This window comes from Ambystoma mexicanum, chromosome 1p (genome assembly GCF_040938575.1).
Source record: "Ambystoma mexicanum isolate Mex_15411 chromosome 1p, UKY_AmexF1_1, whole genome shotgun sequence".
Classification (NCBI taxonomy): domain Eukaryota; kingdom Metazoa; phylum Chordata; class Amphibia; order Caudata; family Ambystomatidae; genus Ambystoma; species Ambystoma mexicanum.
The window spans coordinates 541,567,630-541,590,349 of record NC_090921.1 but is presented as its reverse complement, the minus strand read 5'-3'; the positions used below and the strand labels follow the sequence as shown (position 1 = coordinate 541,590,349).

The following is a 22,720-nucleotide window of genomic DNA, read 5'->3' as shown; positions in this document are numbered from 1 at the left end:
TAAGATTGCAAACGTATCTCAAATGCAAAAAATCAATATTATGCTTGAGATGAAGTTAAATAAAGTTATGGAGGGGGGGGAGACAAAAACAGCTGGGAAAGGCTTAGGGGTAAAACGAAATCATCATCATCTGATGATGATGGTGGGTTGGGGACTGGAGCGCTCTTTGGGTGGGATGCGGCATGAATCCATGTTGAGAATCAATGCATTGGTATACAGAGTAAATGTTAGTATCTGTATGTAGCTCTGTAAAGTTAGCCTAGATACATCTTGGGTCTCCACTTGGTTTTTAGTCCTTCTCTAGAGCATCCAGCTTGAGGATGGGAGACTGCCACTGTGCCCGCCATAGCTCAGGTATTCATTTAGAGCAGGTTAATGCCGTTTGGGTCAGGAGGATTTCAATTTCTCCATTCTTTGGATTGCACAGGTGCACCCCAGCAGAATTTAATTATTTGCATTGCCATTTTGTTAAAACAATCAAAACCAAGAATAACTTTGACATGTGGATCAGTCCCGGTGATACGTGTCTGATTACGTAGTTACCAATTGAGTCACTTTCTTTGACCTTCCCACACTGGCCCTTCTGGCCTCTGCTTCTCCTGTCCCTTAGTGATGAACTCTCAAGCTCCTCCTACTCTTTTTTTAAAAATTTGTTTGCTCAACCCTACAGCGCCACTTTATAACATGTGGTTGTTTTCAAATCGCTAGGTTTCCTGGGTCGGAGCAACATAACCATGTATGAAGGCCCATGCTTTGCTTTCTCAAGGAAAAACTACAACTTGGTATATGATCAGAAAGGCGGTTAAACCATTTGAATAACATACCTGATTTCTGTCCTTGATGAATACTGGGTATTATTCAGCCTGGGTCAAAATACTCAACACACCTGTTTTTAGCCTTCTCCAGTTACTGAGGGTTTTCTAATCTAACCATTAAATACTGCTAATTGGCACTAAGGAGGTGATGTCACGCAACCTCCCAGCCAGTCTGTGAGCTCGAAAAGGTTAGCCATTCCACATCGTACTGCATGCGGTATGAGCCTCCAACACTGCGAGGCTGACATCTACCTACCTTCCAGGGTCACAGACACTGGCGTTCATGCCAGACATCTTGCCTCCTCAAACTAGTACCCACACCACCTCCTTCTTCCCGGCTACCTTTTTGCTCCCTCTTGCCAGTACCTAAATCTGCAGAGTTGATCTCTCGACTCTCCTCCCCACGCCTTGCCTCCTTATAATGGCCTCAATGGGAATGGTCATATACTAGTAGTAGTTCCCTTCTCTGCTTTCCAAGGCTGTATTTTTCTTTTGTAGGTATTTTTGAACTCTGCAAACTGCCACTGGGCCATTTCACAACTTGGAAATCAAGGTATTAGTAAATTGGAAATCATGCCGGGTGCCAGTAGCTATACCACCCCCTCTGTGGGTGATCTTAGCGGCAGGCAGTTGTGTGGGGCCTTGTTAAAGCCCCATCTTAAGTTTGGGCATGTAACTCTCGCCTGAGCCATTACCTGCTGTTAATACCCCCCAACCTCATCAGTTATTGCTTTTATACAGGATGCACACCGAGAATGCGATTTAGGTATGGGCTTTTAAATGGGTTAACACGAAATGTGAGAGTGCCCTCAATGTAAATGCAGCAATTTGTGAACTAAGACGACCATCTTAGCATACAGATCAACTGATATGTGGCCCTTTAGACAATTCATAATGGAGGGACACAGACTATAAATGTGAATGTGATTGTAGTGCTTGCGATTCTATGCATTCACTAGTGCGTAATGGGAACTTCTGATTTTGTAGGGCTGCTATGGCACATTGTTTACCTTCTGAGGTAGACCCAGAAGCACTTTGTAATATAGAGTTTGGGGAGATTTTTTTTTTTTTAAACTTCATTTCGAGGGGATTGGGTCCTCCGACGTATTCCATATCTATGACCGGTAATGTCCACAGCTGTGCTGCTTCGGAAAATCTTCGGCGCCTGCGTCCTGCGTCAATGACGTTGATGCACTGTACGAGGACCTCAGACGGCCGACGTCACCCGATGTGATAAGTAGGACGCATAACGCCCATAGCCTCATTTCCTTTTGTTCGCTTTGTGAATCTCGGTTCGCCTCGACTCTTTGGAGTTTGCAGTATTCTTCTCGGTTTGTTGAACCTGTTCGGTTTTTGTGAAGACCTGTTTGTGGCGATGTCTACTTCGTCTTCAACCCCGCGTTCGGGCTTCAAGAAATGGGGGGGACTGTGGGTCCAAGATGTCGGTCACGGACTCGCACGACACCTGCCTCTGGGAGGCCCACGATACGGACGACTGTCGACTTCCAGTCGCTCACGGCCAAGGCCTTGCGGGAACGCAAGAAGCTGCTGTCGGTAGGTCAGGTGTCTAAGCCCCGGAAGTCGAGGTCTACGGGGCTTTCGATGGATGACTCGAGAGGCGACTCTCCGCGTCGTCGTCGGAAGTCCAGTGGGGTCTCCTTCCAGGAGTCGGTCTCGCCACTCCTCTGCGTCTTTGAGGCATTCCAGAAAGCGCCGGCATCGGCCACCTTCCCCGTCCTCTTCCGAGGACTACGCCCGTCGGCGGGTCGCTTATCCCACCATGTAAGCGACACCGGAGGAATGGGCTTCCTTCAGCAAGCAGATGTTAGCGATTCTTGAATCGCAGGGCACCGGTCCGTCTGCGCCTCCGAGTGGGGTCGGTCGGCACCGGTCGCGAGACACTGCTCGTACGCCTTCGGGCTTGGGTGGTCGGCACGGCTCGCGGGAAAGGTCCTGCTCGTACAAGGGTAGCCGTTCTCGCCATGCCAGTTTCAGATCCCGGTCCTCGACGCGCTCGAGACCGCGTGATCCTGTGACGTCTTCAAAGAAGACGTTGACGCCTGCGGTGCCGAGGTTGTCGACGATCTCTCTCGAGGCTCTGCCTCCGAGGGGGTCGTCGGCGCTGTCGGCGCCTAGGTCGTCAAGAGACACGCTCTGAGTTCTGGCTTCGAGGCCCGTGTCAACGCCGTCGATGCTGGCGGCGCTGCAGCTGACGTCGCCGATTCGCTCAACGCCGTTTCTGTCGACGCCGCCTCATTCGGCGCCCTCGACGCCTTTCGAGGCGGTGGTGTCGGAGGTTAGCCCCTAGAAAGGCTCTGTCTAAGTACAGGCATAGCTTTGGTCCCCAGGTGTCTTCCTCTCACCGCCTGGAGTACATTTCAGAGGGTGATGAAGGCTCTGATGAAGGCTTGGTTCCGGTACCAGATGAGCTTCTCTCGGGCCATAGCAAGTTTGATGACCTGAGGCAGTCACTGCATGATGCCAGTGGACTGGACACCTCTCCGGAGGTGGAGTTTTGTAGGCCGGAGCCTGGCACTCATGCCGATTCTTTATACCGGTGCCTTATGTCTTGGGTCACCGAGTACTTGGGATGGTCGGCTCCCCCAGGGGCGTTCGTTCAGGATGATCTCACGGACATCCTTGATCTTGGTCCCCCCACTGACCGGTACTGCTGTATCATATGGCTCTGCAGAGAAGGGTGGCAGCAGCTTGGACTGCTCCGGAGAGTCTCCCAGCAGTGAGCAAGTCTTTGTCGCGAAAATACCATCCAGCCAGTAGCGATCCCTGCTACTTGTCCAGGCACCCCACTCCGGAGAGTTTGGTGGTGCAGGCGGCTAAGGCCCCGGTAAAGCAGGCGGCGTATCCTACCATCCCTCCGGATAGGGACGACAAACGTTTGACAGCTGGGCGAAGAAAGTGTTTTCTTCAGGGGCTATGGCGCTTCAGGTGGCCAACTCCATATATGCCTTCTCGTTTCACACACTCTGTGGAACTGTTTTGCATTAGCGGCTGAACATATTTCCGAAGGGGACGAACGGAATGGTTTTCGTGCTATGGTTCAGGATGGCAAGAATGCCATGTGTGAGGCCGTTCAGTCGGGTTTGGACATGACGGATTGTGTCAGCTGGTCCATGGCGGCGAGCACCGTAATACGCAGGTTTGCATGGTTGCGGAAGTCTGGATTCGCTCCTGATGTGCAGTCCCAGCTCCTGAACATGCCCTTTGACGGTGCACATCTCTTTGTCAGCAAGGCTGATGAGAGCCTTGAGAGTTTACCTCCAAAGCTGCAGCGAAGTCGTTGGGTGCTGCAGTTCGACAACCTCCGCCTTTTAATCCTAGGGGACAACAATGGAGCGGAGGTTCCTTTCGCTAGTACTCATCCTTCAGTAAAGCGAGAGAAGCTAGCAGTCAAAGAGGCCACCGTAAGAGTGCCAGAGGTGGAAACAAGGGTACTCGAGGTGCCAAGGCCACTCAGGCAGTTGCCTCGTTGCCCTCAGGCAACGCCGCAGCCGCTACCACTCAGTCATGAGGCCAGGTCCCATGGTTCGCCGGTTGGTTGAAGGCTGGCGCAGCCTCTTGTAGAGTGGCGCGCCATTACTTCTGGTGTGTGGGTTCTGGAGATCATAACCCACGGCTACTGTCTTTTCGGCAGAGGCCTCACGACAATCCACCTGGGAACCTCTCTTTGAAGAGTACGTATCCGCTCCTTGCGCAGGAAATTCAAGCCCTGCTGGAGAAAGGCGCCATAGAACTGGTGCCTGTAGCGGAGAGGAACAAGGGATGGTATTCCCCATATTTTTTGATTTCGAATAAAGACTGGGGGATTGAGACCCATCATGGACTTGTGCGGTTTGAACAAACTCCTCAGGAAGGACATGTTCAAGATGGTTACTCTCTCTCGTCCTCCAGGCCCTTCAACTTCAGGATTGGTTGGTGTCTCTCGACCTCAAGGACGCTTACTTCCATGTGCCGATCCATCCCAAGCACAAGAAGTACCTGAGGTTCAGTTTCAGATCCTGCCGTTCGGATTGACCTCCGCCCCGAGGGTTTTCACCAAGTTCATGGTGGTGGTAGCGCATCTCAGGAAAGGGGGGGGGGATCCTAGTCTACCCCTACCTGGACGATTGGTTGATCAGGGGGAGCTCTCCGAGCAAGTCCTGGATCATCTGTCTGTCACCTGCCACTCCCTTCAAGCTGGGCTTCTCCCTCAAATTAAAGAAGTCCCATTTGACACCAACACAGCGGCTCCAGTACATCGGAGCAGGGCTCTTCACATTCAGCAGATGGTGCACAAGTTTCAACTTGCCCAGAATCTCCCAGCGTCCGAGTTCTTGAGACTGCTCGGCCTCATGGCATCCTGCATTCTTCTGGTGCCAGAGGCTCATCTGCGGATGAGATCTTTGCAGTGGGCACTCAAGCTCCAGTCCTCCGGCAGGCTGTCGGACCCTGTTCAGGTGCTGCCCTCGGTCGCCCAGGACCTTCTGTGGTGGGCCGTCGAAGGCAATCTGATGAAGGGGGCCCCATTTTGGCTGCCCTGGCCAGAGGTGACGATTGTGACGGACGCATCCTTCACGGGATGGGGAGCTCATGCCAACGAGTTGAGTCAGCGGTCATTGGTCTCAGTCGGAGTCCAGATTCCATATCAATCTGTTGGAGCTGAGGGCCGTCAGGATTGCCCTGAAGGCTTTTCTGCCGACTGTGCGAGGAAAGTGTCCTGATTCTAACGAACAACACGGTGGCCATGCACTACCTCAACAAAAAGGGGGGAGCAGGGCAACTTCCTCTGTGTAGGGAGGCAATGCAGCTCAGGTTCTGGGCCATCCAGCAGGAAGTTTCGATCTCGGCTGTTCATCTGGCCGGAGACAACGAGACGGTGGACGCTCTGAGCAGGCAGAGCACTATCTCTCACAAGTGGGAGCTGGCTCAGGAGATTCTCCTGGAGATCTTTGCCCTTTGGGGGACCCCTCAAGGAGATCTCTTCGTCTCCAGTGTCAACCGGAAGTGCGAAAGGTTCTGCTTGTGGGAATTTCCTCCAAAAGGAGCCTTAGGAGACGCGTTTGTGGAGGAGTGGTCATTCCCACTGCTGTACTCGTTTCCTCCAGTCCCCGACATCCGGCAAATATTGCAGAGGTTCGGTTCCCGGATGATCCTCATTGCTCCGACGTGGGCCTGGAGGACGTGGTACCCAGACCTTCTCGACTTGTCCATCTGCCCTCAACGTCGTCTTCCCTACCGAGACGATCTGCTCACAGGAGGGGGTCAGGTTCTCCATCCAGAGGTCGGATCCCTCAACCTTCACGCTTGGCTTCTGAAAGGTTGAGGTATAAGGATTGGGACCTCCTTGAAGACCTGATGGTGGAGTTGCTCTCGGCCAGGCGGCCAGCAACAAAGTCTCTGTACCGTTGCCGTTGGAGAAAGTTCTGCGACTGGTGCAGAGTTCAGAATGTGGATCCTTTAGAGTGTGACATTCCCATGGTTGTCTTTTTTGCTTTCCTTGGCAAACAGGGGCTTGCAACTGGGGACCATTAAAGGTTACCTGGCGGCGCTGTCCATCTTTAAGCGCTTGTCTGAAGAATGTTCCTATTTTAAGATTCCTTTAATTTCTTCGTTTTTGAAAAGGCTCACTAATGTGTTTCCGCCGTCACCTCTTCTGGTGCCTGGTTGGGATTTGAACCTTGTTCTTAAGTTTCTTATGGGTGCTCCGTTTGAGCCTTTGCATTCTTGCCCTTTGAGCCTGTTAGCTCTGAAAACTGTGTTTCTGATTGCGGTTACTTCTGCTCGCAGAGTGAGTGAGTTACAGGCACTTTCAGTTAAGCCACCCTTCACTTTGTTTCATAAGGACAGGGTTGTCCTTAGAGTTCGTCCTTCCTTTCTTCCGAAGGTGGTTTCGGAATTTCATTTGAGCCAGAAGGTGGTTCTTCCGGCGTTCTATCCTCCTCCACATCCTGGTAAGGAAGAGGAGAGGCTCCATAGGCTTGATCCTAGGAGAGCATTGAGCTTTTATATTTCGCGCATGTCCCGGGTCAGAGTGGACGTTTAACTTTTCATTGGTTACGCTGGAAAGCGTTTGGGACATGCTGTGACGAAACAGACTTTCTCGTTGGATTATTTTAGCTATCTCCGAGTGTTACCGCTTGGCGGGTAAGGACCCTCCGGCTGGCTTGCGGGCCCAATCTACCAGGGGAGTGGCTGCGTCTACAGCCCTGCAGAGGGGTGTCCCTATTCGTCACATCTGTGATGCAGCCACCTGGGCTTCAGTACATACTTTAGTACGTCACTAATCCCTCGATTCCGTCAGAGGGCAGGATCTGGCCTTTGGCAAGGCAGTCCTTTATTCCGCAATTTGATTGGGCATGCTAAATTTGTGTTCTAAATTCTTTTCCCACCTACTTGCTTGGTACTGCTTTGGGAGTCTGTCATAGATGTGGAATACGTCGGAGGACCCAATCCCCTTGAAGAACAAGTTACTTTCTTACCTGGTAACGTTCTTTCGATGGGATGGTCCGGCGTATTCCATATCGCTCCCTCCCTACCTACCCCGCTGCAGAATTTCTTTTGCGATTGCAGCTTGCGTTCCGCAAAGCCTTGTGTGGCTGACTGGCAGAAAACTGGTGGCACACGTTCTGGGGGAAAAAACTACAACTGAGGCTATGGGCGTCGTGCGTCCTGCTTATCACATCAGGTGACGTCGCCTGTTGGAGGAGGTCCTCGGGGACGGCGCATCGACGTAATCGACGCAGGACGCAAACGCCGAAGATTTTCCGAAGCCGCACAGCTGTGGACATTACCTGTCACAGATATGGAATACCTCGTCGGACCATCCCATCGAAAGAACGTTACCAGGTAAGCAAGTAACTTGTATTAATTTTCTAAATCAATTGTGAAACATGTATGCCATGGTCATGAAGGACAAAAGACCATCTGAAGCACTCAACCTCCTCTCCCTCCCCTTGTTACTAATCCACACAATTAAGATGATCTCAAAATGTTATTGCCTGAATTGACCTTTTACAATTGACCTTTTACAATTGACCTTTTACAATTGACCTTTTACAATTGACCTTTTACAATTGACCTTTTACAATTGACCTTTTACAATTGACCTTTTACAATTGACCTTTTACAATTGACCTTTTACAATTGACCTTTTACAATTGACCTTTTACAATTGACCTTTTACAATTGACCTTTTGCACAATTGACATAATCATAATTGACCTTTTGCACAATTGACATAATCATAATTGACCTTTTACAATTGACATAATCATAATTGACCTTTTACAATTGACCTTTTGCACAATTGACGTAATCATAATTGACCTTTATATTTTATGTATGTATTGGGTTGGTTTTGGATTATAAATAATATAAGGGGATTGGGTGGAGGGATTGCAGGGGGTTTCGGATTGGGCGGTGGGTCCCCCCCCTCATATATATATATATATATATATATATATGTCCTAATTGACCTCCTAAATTAGGTCTGTTCTCCCGAGGTCAATTCTCGTGAGGTCAATTGTGAAAAGGTCCATTTAGTATACAACCCTCAAAATATGCTTTCCAAATCTCATGCACCTTTTTCTTCACATGACCTACTTTTCGCTAGAGCTATTTCAAGCCTGAAATGTGCAACCTTGGGTCCTTCCAATGTTTATAAAGGCCACCAAGAGCTGATGTCGATAGGCTCGTAGTTACCTTACTTGCATTGGCCAGAGGGAATAGGACCATTTAATTCTCTGATGGGGCAGGACCCACTTGCTTATCAACAGAGGCTGGAGCACCGAGGAGCCAAGTGTATAGGATAACTCCCAGTGTCCGATGTAGGCTTTCGAAGACCATTTGCCAGAGACTGGGACCAATGGACATGGCCATCCCATATGTACTTGGGAACATTTCGCCTGGCATCCCCTCCAGCCTGTATCCACTCCATCCTGTTTAATTTGTTTTGTTCTTGATGGATGCAAATGGGCTCAATTTAAGATGCAAAGGTCCAGTGAATGATTGTCTCTTGCTCCCACCGATCAACCCTCTACAATGTACTGCCAACGCGTGGTGTCCCAGTGAGGATTCAAATCCATCTCCATTGGACTTTAAAGCTTGGCAGCGGGACTTCCAGTCTATCCGTGTACTGTATGCAGCTGAAATAGCTTTTTACCCTCTGGCATAAGTGGTATCACTTGAAGGGCGAGGTCAATGGACCATCTTTAAATATTGGCTGTGAGGATTTCAAGCAATTTTTCAATTGTAGGTATTTCCAAAAATCCTGCCACGCCATATTTTCAAGAGTCCATGGACCCCCCTACAAAACCGTATGATAACCTTAAAATCCCCCCACTCGCTCATGCCATGTGTCCGTATGAATCCGTTGATTGTCTATCCCTATTAAATAATTGTGCCAGATTAGTGCTTGTAGTGTGTAGTGCTCTTGTGCTATGAGCTGCCCGCCGGATCACAGAAATGTGCTAATATTTAGTTTGGTTGTATTCCTGGGAGACCCTGATTGCCAAAAGCGATCGTGTTGAATGGGTGCAGTAGAGCATCTTTAGAGTAAGCCTAAAAGGGACGACGTTTCCCCAAAATGGCTGCTCTTGCCAGTTGTGCTAACTCATTGGGCAGATTCACTCCTTCTTTGGCCTCGACGATGTACCTTTTTAATGGCCCCATTCTGGGTTTTTTCCCCTGCCACAAGAAAGTGCTTAGCATTGAATTTAACATCTTAAAATAAGATGTTGGAATTGTTCCCCCGGAGCCTAGAAATACGGTTCTTGGTGAGAAATAATCTTATGCAGAGCTACCCTCCCCACCAGTGGGAGCAGCAATTTACTCCACTTAAAGTCCTTTGCAATAGCTGTGCAGGCTTGCCAATGTTTAATTTAACCATGGTGGATATTGATCAGGGTAGTAACAGTCCCAGAAGTGTAGCAGGTTTTGAGGTTTACTTGTCTATTAGTCATTTTACTGGATTTTAAATGCAGCCCATCCTATATTTTTATTTTTTTAAATAATTGTTTTTTTTGTTGTTTTTTTACTTGTGAACTCAAGCCTGTGTAAATTATCACTTTTTTAAATATTCGACTGCCTCCTCCTGTCTAGAAGTAAAGTTCAAAATTGCAACCATTTCACCATCTTGCATCTGAAGCTGAGCAGGTTTTGAGATATCTAAAGGGCTTACTCTAACTGTTAACCTCCTCTGATACAAACTGCAGATAATCAAAATGCCAGTCTCATGAGCGTTGCTGATGAGAATGGTGTTCTTCGCACATGGACAGAAATGTTAGAGTAAAATCTGACAGAAGCATTGAAGTAATATTGAGCATTCATGCATGTTAGTAGAGGGTGATGCTGTGGTAGGAGAGCCATTGTTAACCGCTCTAGTGCCTCTTCATTTTTACTTGCTCTACTGCCTTACTCGCAATATGAGACTGAGAGGCAGGAGTTCTAGTCTTTGCTTAGTTGAAGCTTTACGAGGATCAAGCATTGACCTGTTACTGTTATCTAGAGTTAATATTTTTCCCCCGGTTTGCTTTAGGCATTTGGAAATGCAAGAACCACTCGAAACGACAACAGCAGTCGCTTTGGAAAATATGTCGAGATTGGATTTAGTGCGCAGTACCACATTATTGGTGCTAACATGAGGACCTACCTGCTGGAGAAATCACGTGTCGCCTTCCAGGTTTGTGACCTCACATTCTTCGTTGCATGCCTTTTCAGATGCTCGGTCTGCTGCATACTTCACAGTAATGTTTTTCCTTCTCAGACAGGAAGGGAACAAAAGCTCATGTACCTAGCATAGTTCTCTTTTAGAATGTTAACCATGGGTAAGGGTGTGACCATGCTCCAACGCAGTGACTGGCTGCCAGTGCCACAGTTCTTTAATTCCACTCAAGTGGCACTGGATACCCGTTTGAAGTGTGTGTGGGTATTCGCACGCGTGCATGTTCACACCCTCTCTTCTCCATTAAACAATTAGTGCTTTAGTCCTTTTTCTTGCTTCCAGGACTCCTACTCAAGCAGCAGGATGCAGACTTTAAAGAACATTTTTTTTTGTCTATCCCATTTTTCAGCATCTTGAGTTCAGTTCATAGGCATCCAGTGGCCTATGTGGCGTGGACCGTGGACTCTCCACTTCATCATCTTTACCACCAGCAAAAAGGACTGATAACCCAAGACACGTTGACGTGCTTTATTTACCAGCGTTCTTGAGCAAGTTATAAAACGTCAGGATATTAAACTCAAATGCTACACATGTCCGGATAGCTCTGGTCGAACTAAATATTAAAATGGTCGGAGTGATAATTTCCCTGAGTTTGTCTGTCGCTGAAGTGAGTCTGCAGCACCTGGGGTTGGAGGTGGGGAGGGGTTTGTAATTTCTTACTAAACATAACCAAAGGCTTGGATCCCCCTCTTTACACCGAAGGTGTTCTTTACAACAATGTTCAGTATCCTAAAAGACCCACAAATATCCTTGCTGTTGCAACCAAAAATCCCAGATTCAACAAGAAGGTCCTTTAGTGTCCAAGAAAAGTATGTTGCATTAAGGTTTTCAAGGAGGCAGTCTATCTTCTCCTGAATCTGTACCAAGGGTGGTGTTCTTTACCCGCTCCCCTTGTCCTGTGAAGTCTGTTGCATCGGTTCCATGGCTCTCGGGCAGAAAGATGTTTGGGAGGTCTGCCGGATCTTTGTCTTGTACATCTCTTACTCTGCTTGCCAGGAGGACTTGGCCCTGCTCAGCATTGATGGAGGGGCAGGTTCCTGCTCCTATCCACCGTCTCTTCCCAGGACTACTGTTCATAAACATCATCTTCCTATGCCCCCTGCCTGATCCCGGTATAACTTCACTATCTCAGACTTCCACCCACCTCTACACTGTTCCTTAGCCTAATGTGTAGCTCTTTAACTTACTTATTCTGGTCTTTCTCCCTTTTGTCCCCTAAGGGTATGAGGCTCTTACCCTCTCAAGGTGATTCATTTCCTCCTCCCTCTTCCAGTTACAAGTTTCACTTTGTGGGTACTGGTTCCTTTCACTATTGGTGTTTTTATTATGTCTTATGCCACCATACCTCTCCCTCTGACTGGTCTTCCTGCCTGGTGATTTTCCATCTCTGACCTCCTGTGTTCTCCCTACAACTCTTTCCGGCAATAAGGAGGTACCCATATCACTCTGCTCCCAAATAACCTTTTACTCTCTCCTGGGCTCTTACACAGCTCCCTGCTGTTCTGTGTCCTCTTACTCCCCAATTGGTAACCCTTTGTCTGTTCCATCAAGCTACCCTTCCCCCTAAAGGGACTGTCTCTCTACACCAACCAATTCCTCTCTGCTTTCCCATGCTTCAACAAGCTGATCATGCACCTGGACTTTCACATAACACTACAGTGGATTCCATTTGGCCCTGGCTTTCCAGGGTCTGCAGCTTTCCAAAGGCCAGCCCTGCCCAGTTTTGTCTGTCTTCCTTTTCTGGCCAAGACTCCCTACCAGCTGTCTCAGAGGATCTGCCGCCTCCACAAAATTCTTCCCAGAACTTCCAATGGACCGGCTGCTTTTTATTTGCTGTCTGCTTCGCCTCTGGGCTGGGCTTCAAGGGAACCGGCTACACCTCTATTATGGGGCTGGTGTGCTCTCTTGATTGAACCACGTGACCCTGTTCAGATGGGAGCTCAAGCGTCTGGCAGCTATATATAGAGGAAGGACGCTATTTTGGATTTCATACTGGCTTCAGTTGCGTGTTGTCATCCGCCTCCTCCGAGGTGATCTTGACTTTCATTTATTATGTGTTGCCCAGTGTGCGTCTTCCAATTCTAGAACTTCCCTGGTAAGTCTTCTACTATGAAATTCCGAGTTGAACAAATGTTCTATTTTATCAGGGGGGGGGGGCGAGGTTCTATTCTGAGTGAGTTGTAAAAACAAGATGCTTTGTATCCTCAAGTGATTTTAAATGCGTTTCCCCTACCTGAACTGCTCGGCTTTGTTATGCTCCTTTCCTTTAGGAAAAACTGGATACAGTCGTTTTACAGGTGTTTGTGGGGTTCTTGCCTCATGCAGAGCTGTTAAATAGTCTTTTAAATGTCATTTATTTTTATTTCATTTATTTGTTACACGCCCAGCCATTGTTCTAGTTGCAGGCGAAACATTCAATTTGTGCTTTTAAAAGGTCCCATGCTCCTCCCAAATGTATCCCCCTTTTCTCTTTTGCTATTCAGTAAGTGCTGATACAGGCACTCTGTCCTCAGAAAGGTTGCCTCATCTCGCCTATTCAGTCTTACTTTTGGATCACTGTTTTCAACTGCATTTCTCAATGGTGTAATTCAGGCGATAACACAAACAAGAGGTTAGCTTAGCTTGAAGGTAATTACCTACCAAATAAAACCTATACAACTCAAGGAGCGTTTTCTTGAGTTAATAGGAACATTAACCTCTAAATTAGCTTTTTTGCTCTCTGCTTTTTTCAAATCAAGTGCTTTATTTTATATTGGCAATAGGCAGGATTTTTCATACCAGTGCAACACATATATTAACAAGTTATGGACATATCAAATGTCAACGTGAATAAAAGCAAGGAAACCAAAAGCCTACTACAGGAGTTTCTTTTTTGTAAATTCAAATTACATATGCAGTTCTTTGGTTTTGGGGAATCTAAATCCATTTTAGTCCCTTCTCTATTGTGACCCACGTCTGACTTCGATATTCAGTCTTCAGGCTCAAAAAATATTAAGGACCAACCCTGGTCACACATTTTCCTGAACTAAATTATCCTTTCATAGTCATAAATGTGGAAATATAAGTGTTACCCAATTTATAAACACATTCAAAACCAAACAATTTCATGAACAGAAAAGATTCGGTATATACTTCATGTGTTTCAATGTGTACATCACTTTACATGTGTTTTCATAGTTTTTATTTTTTGTCCTGAAGTTGATGTTCTCCAGCATGGATCTGGTATGGATTTACATGCTCATAAATATTCCCCCTAAGGCTGGAAATCCTTGGAAAGGAAAAAAGTTTCACTTTCACTTCTCTGTATTTCTCCTCTAAACCAATTACTGTTCTCTGGGTCATACTGCCCCCATCCAATGACGATCTTCTCCCTAAGCCCCTCCTCTGGCAGCCATCTTCAGATTTTTACCACACGCTTCAGATTTGGGAGTCCTTGAGTTTGCTCTCCAAGCTGGTTCTTTTCGTGTTTTTGAAGAAAAAAGTTCTGTTTTTGTTTCAAATGAACCTGTGTGCTTTTTCTCCATCTGCCGACAGCAGGAACCCGTTGTCGGTGAATTTCAGTGTCCCCCAAGGTCAAAGATCGAAGATTTTACAAAGCCTTTGAGCCTACTTCGTGCCCTCCGACTATGACGGTGAAGGAAGATCGATCTCTCTTCAGGCCCTGCACCAAATGCAGGTTATGGAATGTGCTTGTGGAATACCAGAACCGGCAGTGCCTTTGCTGCCTGCACCCAGACCACAAGGAGGTAGAGTGTGAAATTTGCCTCAGTTTTTCCAAGAGAACCACGAAGGATAGGCATAGTAGGCTGGTGGCATGGCTTAACCCCAAGGTGTCTGACCTGTGCTTTGAGCAAAGTCTTGCCTCGCACAGGACCGCTGGTCCGAGGAGCAGTCTTCTAAGTCCTTTGGGGGCTTCACATCCATGGGGGGACCTAGATTAAGGCAAAGAGCAGCAAGTCTGAGTCCACTGGGTTCTCCGCTGAAGTGGGTCCCAGTGGCTAGGGTGTGATCAGAATCACCTTCCTCCTCCATTGCCAGCCTAACATCAAGCTCCTCTTCGAAGAGGAAGTCCCCTACCCCGGCTAAACTACATGAGAAAGTGGAGCAGCCGCAGACGTAGGAGAAGGCAGAGAAGCCCAGCAGGCTCAACCGGCACAGGCTAAGATCTGGTCGGGGACTCCGTCATCGACTACTACTGCCACGACCGCTAAGGGCGCTGATCCTGCCCTGCAAGGGTAGCTCCCACGGCTCAATGTCCCTAGCCACAAGGTGCGACACTGCTGCAGTGACTTTACTGAAGTTGGACACGCCAGAAGGGGTGAAACCGGCCCAGGATCTGGTTTAGGACCCTTGGGTTGGGGAGAATTTGTAGGGTGAGGAGGCCCCGAAACAGTACTCTCAGGCAGTTGCCCAAACCATGGAGGTCTCGTCTACGGACAATGAGGATCAGGAGTGGACATTTCCTTGGGTGTTCTGTTGACTCTACACACCTTGGTGTCAGAGATCCAGATGAGGATGCCTCCAGAACCTGTGGTCCCCCAGATCCCCGATCAGCCTCCACCGAAGGAGAGCATGCGGCATCCGATGCCTCCATTTCAGCCTCCACCACCACGTCTGGGCCCCTTCTCCCCCAGCAGGCCCAGACACGGGACAGATACGACCATGGATTATAATGAAGACATCGTCACAGCAGACAGTGAAATGCCACATTTGGATGCCTCCCATAGGGTGTCCCCTCCGGATGAGGTGGGATCATTCCACTCCATGATTGCCAGGGCCTCCAAGCTATTCCAGCTGCTGTCTGAGGAAACCAAGAAGGAGGGCTTCTTGTATCAAAGACAAGGGACCAGGATTAAGGCCATCTTGGCGGTTCCCCTTCTGGATGACCTTTGGGAAGAGGGCCTGGCCCACGTGAAGAACCCTTGAATGGCTCCAGCCAAACTGGATAGGCTGGAGATGTATAGGGTGCCGGACACAGCACCAAAGTGCCTGAGGTCGCAGCCATTGACTGATTCATTGGTATCAATGGCTGAGAGGAAACGGTTGGCCAACCCGTCCTTCAGTCCCTTCGGACAACCAGTATAAAAGGATGTACGCCATGCGAAAGAAGGGGATTTATGCCACGTTGTCCCTTATCCAGTATGCAAACGCACTGGCGTTCCTGGCCAGGTACCACAGGGAACTGTTACAAGCTGGGCCTGATTCTGGATTCCCCCCACCCCCTGACGATAAAATGGGGGCAATCGTTCTCTTCCAGAAAGAGGAAGTGGCGTTGGATCACGCAATCAGTGTCATTGAACTTCATTGACACAGGGTTCCGGCAAATGGGGGGGGGGGGGCGGTGTCTGCCTTCATCGCCAAGGTTCGATGAAAGCCATGAATTTCCATCAGGAGGGCAAAGCAAAGGTCCTGGACATGCCCTACGATGGAGAGAATCTGTTTGGGAAGGTCGTCGGTGCGTCCCTCCAGGCCATCAAGATGATCACGGAGACTGCACATTCACTGGGCACACTCCAGCAACTCTGCTTGTCCTTTTGCTCTTCCAGGGGAAAGTCGAGCAGGTCTTCAAAAGGGTTCTCCATGTCGTACCGACTGCCTTCCAGATCCTCCACGCATGAAGCCTACAGAGGCCATTCCCAGGCCTACGGTAGCGGAGGACAGTGTTGCTGGCACCGAAACCAGCCTGTTCCGACGACCTGCTGGTGTGGGAACTGAACCTACTTCTTGCAAGGCTCATGGTGGGCGGGGGTGGAGACCTTGAGCCCATGCATCAGGCCCCACTCCAGTTCCTCTTGTGGAAAATAGCTTTTCTTGTGGCCATCACCTCTGCCAAAAGGGTTTGTGAGATCCAGACCCTATCCTGCAAGCAACCATATCGGATTTCACACAAATCGAGGGTGGTGCTGCGTATGCACCCCTCCTTCATGCCCAAGGTTCTGTTGGAATTCCACTAACAAGCCTTTAATGTTACCTGTTTTTTTTTTTTTTACCCCTAACCTTTCTTGCCGGCAGAAAGGGCCTTGCACTCACTGGACATTGCTCGTGCCCTGAAGTTTTCAGAAGACATCTCAACTCTTTGTGAACTTAGGTCCTGTAAGCCATGGCAAGGCCTTGTCGTCCAAGGCTTCCATTTCGAGGTGGCTTTCCGGCTGCATCAGGCATAGGTTGGCAAACCGACCGCTGCCTGGCCATCCGAGAGCCCACTCCAACAGAGTGATTGCTGCGACGACGGCGTTCCTGTCTTGTGTGCCACTGCTGGACTGCTACATGGAGGTCCACACAGACCTTCACAAAGTTCTACTGCCTCAACAGGGATTACAGGGAGGAGTTCAGAGTCGACAAATCAGTGCTGCGCAACCTGTTCGCTTGAGGTGAGCCTTTTTCCAGAGGTAAGAATTGATTGATTCCTTTGAAACTTGCCCCCTCCCGTGGTGTTGTAATGTTGTTCTGCTATATATTCATCATTCATGAGCATGTAAATCCATGCCAGACCCCATGCTGGAGAAGGTTTAAGTTATTTATCTGTAACTATTGTTCTCCAGCATGGGTCTGACATGAATTCACATGCAAACCCTCCCTCCGACCCCTCTGCTGCTCTGCTTGGTCATAATGCCACTTTACGTGCTTACCAAATCTGAAGATGGCTGCCAGAAGGGCTTAGGGAGAGGACTGTCATTGGATGGTGGCAGTATGGCCCAGAGGACAGTGATTGGTTCAGAGGAGAAATGCAGCTCTTAAGTAAAAGTAAAACTTGTTTCTTTTACCAAGTATTCCCAGCCTGACGGGGAATATTCATGAGCGTGTGAATCCATGGCTAGACCCATGCTGGAGAACAATCTTTACAGGTAAGTAAGTAAAACCTTCTTTGTTTTAAATATACCAGTGGATTGGATCCAATCTAAGCAGAGAAAACAAAAAAGCGCATTGAATGCCCAATTTTGCTTTTAATTAATAGTAAACACTTGTTTAGTGTTTCTGGTTTTTGTTATGTAATTACTTCAAGCCACGCAAGCATTTGCTTAAGTATGTGTTAAGCTATTGCTTGACTGACTCATTTGAGGATATTTTAGTTAACTATTTTCAATCTGATTCCTGTAAAGTTATTGGCTAGAGACCAGTTAATAGAAAATGTTTCACACAAGGCCAGGTTGATTTAACTGTCTGCACCAGCATATTGACAACTCAATATTTTTTGGCTCCATAGATCAGAGGGTCTGACTGTTTGGTATGATGGAATAACTAGGCATTGTACTAATATATTCTTAATATATGTAGCACCCACAGCCCTACGCTGAGTTGAATGTCAAACTTTTTGAAAACGGCTCATCAAAATTAGGGTAACGAATTCCTTCAGTGTTGGCAGAGTATCTCCCAAAAGATGTTAAGGGGGGGTTATCCTGTCTCCCTTGCAGAAAAGGAGCCCACATTCTCTTAAGCAGTCCTAGTGAAATTCATGACTCTAGGGTAGTAGTCCTCAGTGAAGCTTTACAACCCTCCATACATTTTTATTTTTTTATTTCTTTAATATACTTACAGCCTTACGGCTTTGTATATAGAACATAAAAGCCTACATACAGATATAAAGATAAGCTCCTCATTAACAGTTGCTCATTTGTACAGGGAACCAAGATGCACATCAAGGTTCTACCATTGGACATTGAGACATCTAAAATGACAAATCAAGATAATAGAACTTCATTACATAAAACATCTTTAGATACAATATCTATGCACTTCCAATAAAATGTGACCATAAAAAATATTAAATTCATGTAATCACCCTTCATAAAATTGAACCATAGCATGGGCACATCATAGGGAGGATTGTCTTGGGAGGATAGCTCAGGGGAAAAATGCTCACCTTGGAAGCAAAACGACACGGAGCAACGCAGGTTCGATCCCCGCTTAGAAACCTCTCGGTATTAAGTGCATTCTAAGTAACCACTCGTATATAAGGGTCATGGTGATTTGTTATAGGATTTCAGAAAACGTATCCTAATGGAAGTTAAACTATCACAATGAACTAAAAGGTGTTCTAGTGATTCGAATTGGGTATCCCCACATAGGTGGCACATTCTTTCAGAGGTCATTATACCTGGCTCCTTTGATTGCCAATACATCAGATGTTAAACTTTAGTAAAAGATATTGCCTGAAGATCTGGGGTCTGGGGTATGCCATGATAAGGGCATGGATGTACGTTCTATCCTATATTGGAGAAAGCAGCCACTATTACTCTTAGTGGATAACTGCACCAAATTATACTCATAGCCGTAATCTTCAATTTTCTTTTTCAACCACCCTTTAAACCCATGCACATGCCTTTATCATAGGGTTGCACTAATTGTCTGCCGAACATTTATTATGCGAGGACAAGATTTTGCCTAAAATTCCCATATTGCATTGGTCTATCCTCTGAAATGCATTTATATAATAGACCATGATTGTTATGTTGTCTAGCAACCTCAGATTTCTGTAGCACATTACCGTTCTAAAAATAAAGTCTGCGACTATGCCCTTTAGATCGAATTCCATGCATAACAATTCCACTGTTAAATTATGTGGCATCCTAAACAATTTATGTTGGATCATCGCTTCAAACATTTGAAGTTTGGGTAGATAGTTGAAACCATATCTCAATGCCATAGTGCAGCAGTGGAGTTTTGCTGTATATAACATCAAAATCGTGTGGGCTGAAAAACCAACCTTTTTTCCAATAAAAACACCTATGGCATTAACAGATTTCATATACTTGGCTTTTGTTTCTACCCAACGATTTTGCCAGTTTAGTTTACCATCTACATGTACTCCCAAGTATTTGTATACCTTCACCTGTTCTAGTGGAGCTCCCTCATACGTCCAGACCATCTGGTTTGGAAAAGATTTTTAGCAGGAAAGATATAACCTTATTGTTCTCAATATTTATGTTCAGACCATTTTTGTTTGCATATTCACCCAGCGAATTGAACTTAGTTTGCAGGCCCCTGGGGTATGATCTAACAGAATCAGATCATTAGCGTATGCGAGCCAACCCAGTTTCCAACCCCACTTTGGCCGGGCAAGTAGGCAAGTTCTTAAAATGCAAGTTAAAATCAGCCAAGTACAAATTAAACTGTGTTGCCGCTACGATGCACCCCTGTTTCACCCTACGGTTGGTGGGTGTAGATGCTGATAGCTTACCCCCTGCCATCCAGACGGACACATACCGAGGTCCCTGTATAGAGTAGCGTTAACTTTCTCAGTAGGCCTAAAGGTATGTTCCAAGATAGCAGTTTTTTCCATAGCTTATTCCAGATGACAGAATCAAAGGGCACACTAAATTATGTGTAGGCACAGTATACATTAGATTTGCGTCTCTTCCACGCATATTCAACTGCGGACGTCAGAATAAATAGGTTGTGTGAGGTATTGGATTTAGGCCTAAAACCCGTCTGGTTTGGGGGGGGGGGGGGGAGGAATATTATTTTCGGCGATCCAGTTATTTAGTTCTACCAACAAGACCCTAGCGAAGATTTTATCAGATATATCTAGCATTGCTAGCATGCAGTAGTTTGCCGGGATGTTCCACACTCCCTTCTTGTATAACTGCGAAATTTAACTTGTATGTCAGGTGTCCGGCAACTTGCCATTAATGCCAATTTCTACAAACGGAATATGGAGTGCATGGACCCAAGTGCCCGGGGACAATTTGAGCAGATGGTTGCACAAAATCATGTATAGATGCCTTGCATTCGCAGGTATTTGGAGGATGATTCACTACTGCAACATGTTCCATTGAGCCCAGTGTCAATTCGCCATAGTGCTTTAGAGACAGTTTATCGTTGCATCTCTTTTGTCCCGCGTATTACATCCCATATCGCTGTGTTGCGCCTGGTCGCGAGGATTGCAATCTCTTTCCACCTTTCTTTTTCACAATTAATTTTGTGATCTTTTAGCCATTTGTAATATTTTATTATCAATTTTTTTTTATTTAGGCATTAATCACACTAGACTCCTTACTGCCTAAGGATGGATATATTGACACAGCAGTTTTTTCGCCTCGACAATCTTTCTGTCATAAAGATGTCTTTTATTAAACATCTTATTAGACTGCTCATGGGTGGTTTTATGATGTTTTAGTACTGGTTATTTCTCCTATACTAGCCATCAACTATGTAAATCCAGAGGCTATCTCGGGCCCCTTATTGTGACTAGTAATCTCACATTGCAGAATGAAAGCGGGGACAAAGCTTGCTGCATTTTATTTCCATTCATTGAATACGATTCTGGGCCTTGTTTAAATAAATGTTGCCGTTTCGATCATATGCATTAAGTGCACTTTGAGCCTTTTAGAGGTTCAAGGAGAACACAGGGGAAAATGGTCACTCATCTCGTGGAACAATGGCCATATCCGCGATCAAAGATGGGTCTGGAGAATTTGCAAAGACCTAATCTATTGTGGATGCACTTCTCCCCTCCACACATGTGAATGCCACATGTTCGTCGTCAGGGTAAAGGCCATTTAAGCGGGTAAATCCATATTCATCCAGCATTTTGGCCCAAGGTTTTCCCTGCCGGTTGGTCATGGAGGGTTTAACCAGGGCTGAGTTCACATGTGTACATGGAGCTGTTACGTGCCCCTATTAAAGCATTGAAGTCACCCATGTGCCAGATCAGTGGTCTATGTAAGTAAAGGTTCAAACATTTCGCCACTGTCTGCAAATTGACTACTGTTGCCACATGATTGGGAGGGGGGCAGAATAATAGATATCTACCGGTACAATGCTCAACTGCATATGACATTTTGACTACCTGTATCTTATTAGCGGACTCCTTTTAGGTCTACAATCTTCTTTGGCTGCCTAACAGAGACCAGAAGGCCACCTTTGACGTCTGCTCAGACCTTTTGTAGCAAGTAGCTGGACCGTATTACAACCATTAAAGTGGACAGTGTCTACCTTCCAGGTTTCCTGCAATGCGATGATAGTAAATATGTTCATCAGAGACTAAGCCATCCTCACCAAATAGGTGAACAAAGCTACGTGTATTCCAGGAACACATTAAATCAACGTCATCGACTCAATGATGCAAAGTGTTTAAAAACAGATTGTAAGCATTGCCAGTAGCCATCTCCTAAATTATCTACAGCACTGCCCCTAACCTGTCACATAGGAGTGCAAGTTCTCCCTGGTCTATTATCGTCGCACACTGCAATGGTATCTCCCCACTGCATAGGAACTGCACCCTCTCTTTTCTGGGTTACAGAAGATTCGAAGGGCAGTGTAGAAGCACAGGACATGTTGGTGTCACAAGAGACGGTCCTAAACTTAACAGGGGAGATCGGCACCATTTTTCAAGTATAGCCAAACCGATAGAATTCAACCTCATATCCGAGTATGTACTCGAGTGTAGCTTCAGATTTAACGAGCAAAAAAATAGTTTATCTGCTCTATTAAAACTGGTGCTCTCAGTTGGCCCTGAGCAGGGCTGCACTATAGGGTTCTCCAATTCTTAAACGTACATCAAAATTATTGCAATAAATCTTTGCAACAAAATTATGATTTGCTTGGAAGAAATGTTTATTCACATCCCTCTACATTTCTTTATTCAATGAGGCCAGGCCAAAAATGGCTAGGATTTCATGTACAGATGCCAATGATTTTCGGTTAAACCTTCATCAGGGCGGTACATGATGCATTCATTCTAAAATGTCCATTTGTTATTTTGATAATAATCATGTGCCATAAAGTAACCACATAGATTTAGAAAATATATGCAAACACATACCGGTTCAATGTGTCCCAACATGTTGATATAAAGGTAAAAAAAGAAAACGAACCTAGTTTCAATGACTATGCATCCATGTGATTAACGGATTAAAAAATTCAGTCGGGGTAATGGATCGTACCTTCTATCTCTAAAGATTCTTCAACTGGTGAAAATACGTTAGTTTCCAATATGTGTCTCTCAAACAGGACACCCTTCAGTATCTTCATAATGCTCCACTTCCCAATGAACCTTATGTAATGAAATGAATCGCCGCTTTCGAGCGAGTATCTATCATTTAGTTTCACTTTCTAGTATTGATATGCTGCCATGGTGATACTCCTGCCTTCTGTGACCTCACGGGGGTGGGACCCAAGGCATACGTGCTTCGGCACAACGCCTCCAGGTCACCATGGCAACATTCAAATACTCCTGCAGAAATTT

The 22,720-nt window shown here is 46.6% G+C and overlaps 1 protein-coding gene across 1 annotated transcript in view; it reads left to right on the top strand.

Moving 5' to 3' along the window:
• The window catches only part of LOC138575296 (unconventional myosin-Vb-like), a 1,749,675-nt gene that overhangs the window by 322,526 nt on the left and 1,404,429 nt on the right, over nucleotides 1–22,720 (top strand). The window contains exon 6 of the mRNA XM_069649473.1: nucleotides 10,348–10,491. Coding sequence (XP_069505574.1) covers nucleotides 10,348–10,491 — 144 coding nt within the window. The remainder of the gene's footprint in view (nucleotides 1–10,347; nucleotides 10,492–22,720) is intronic.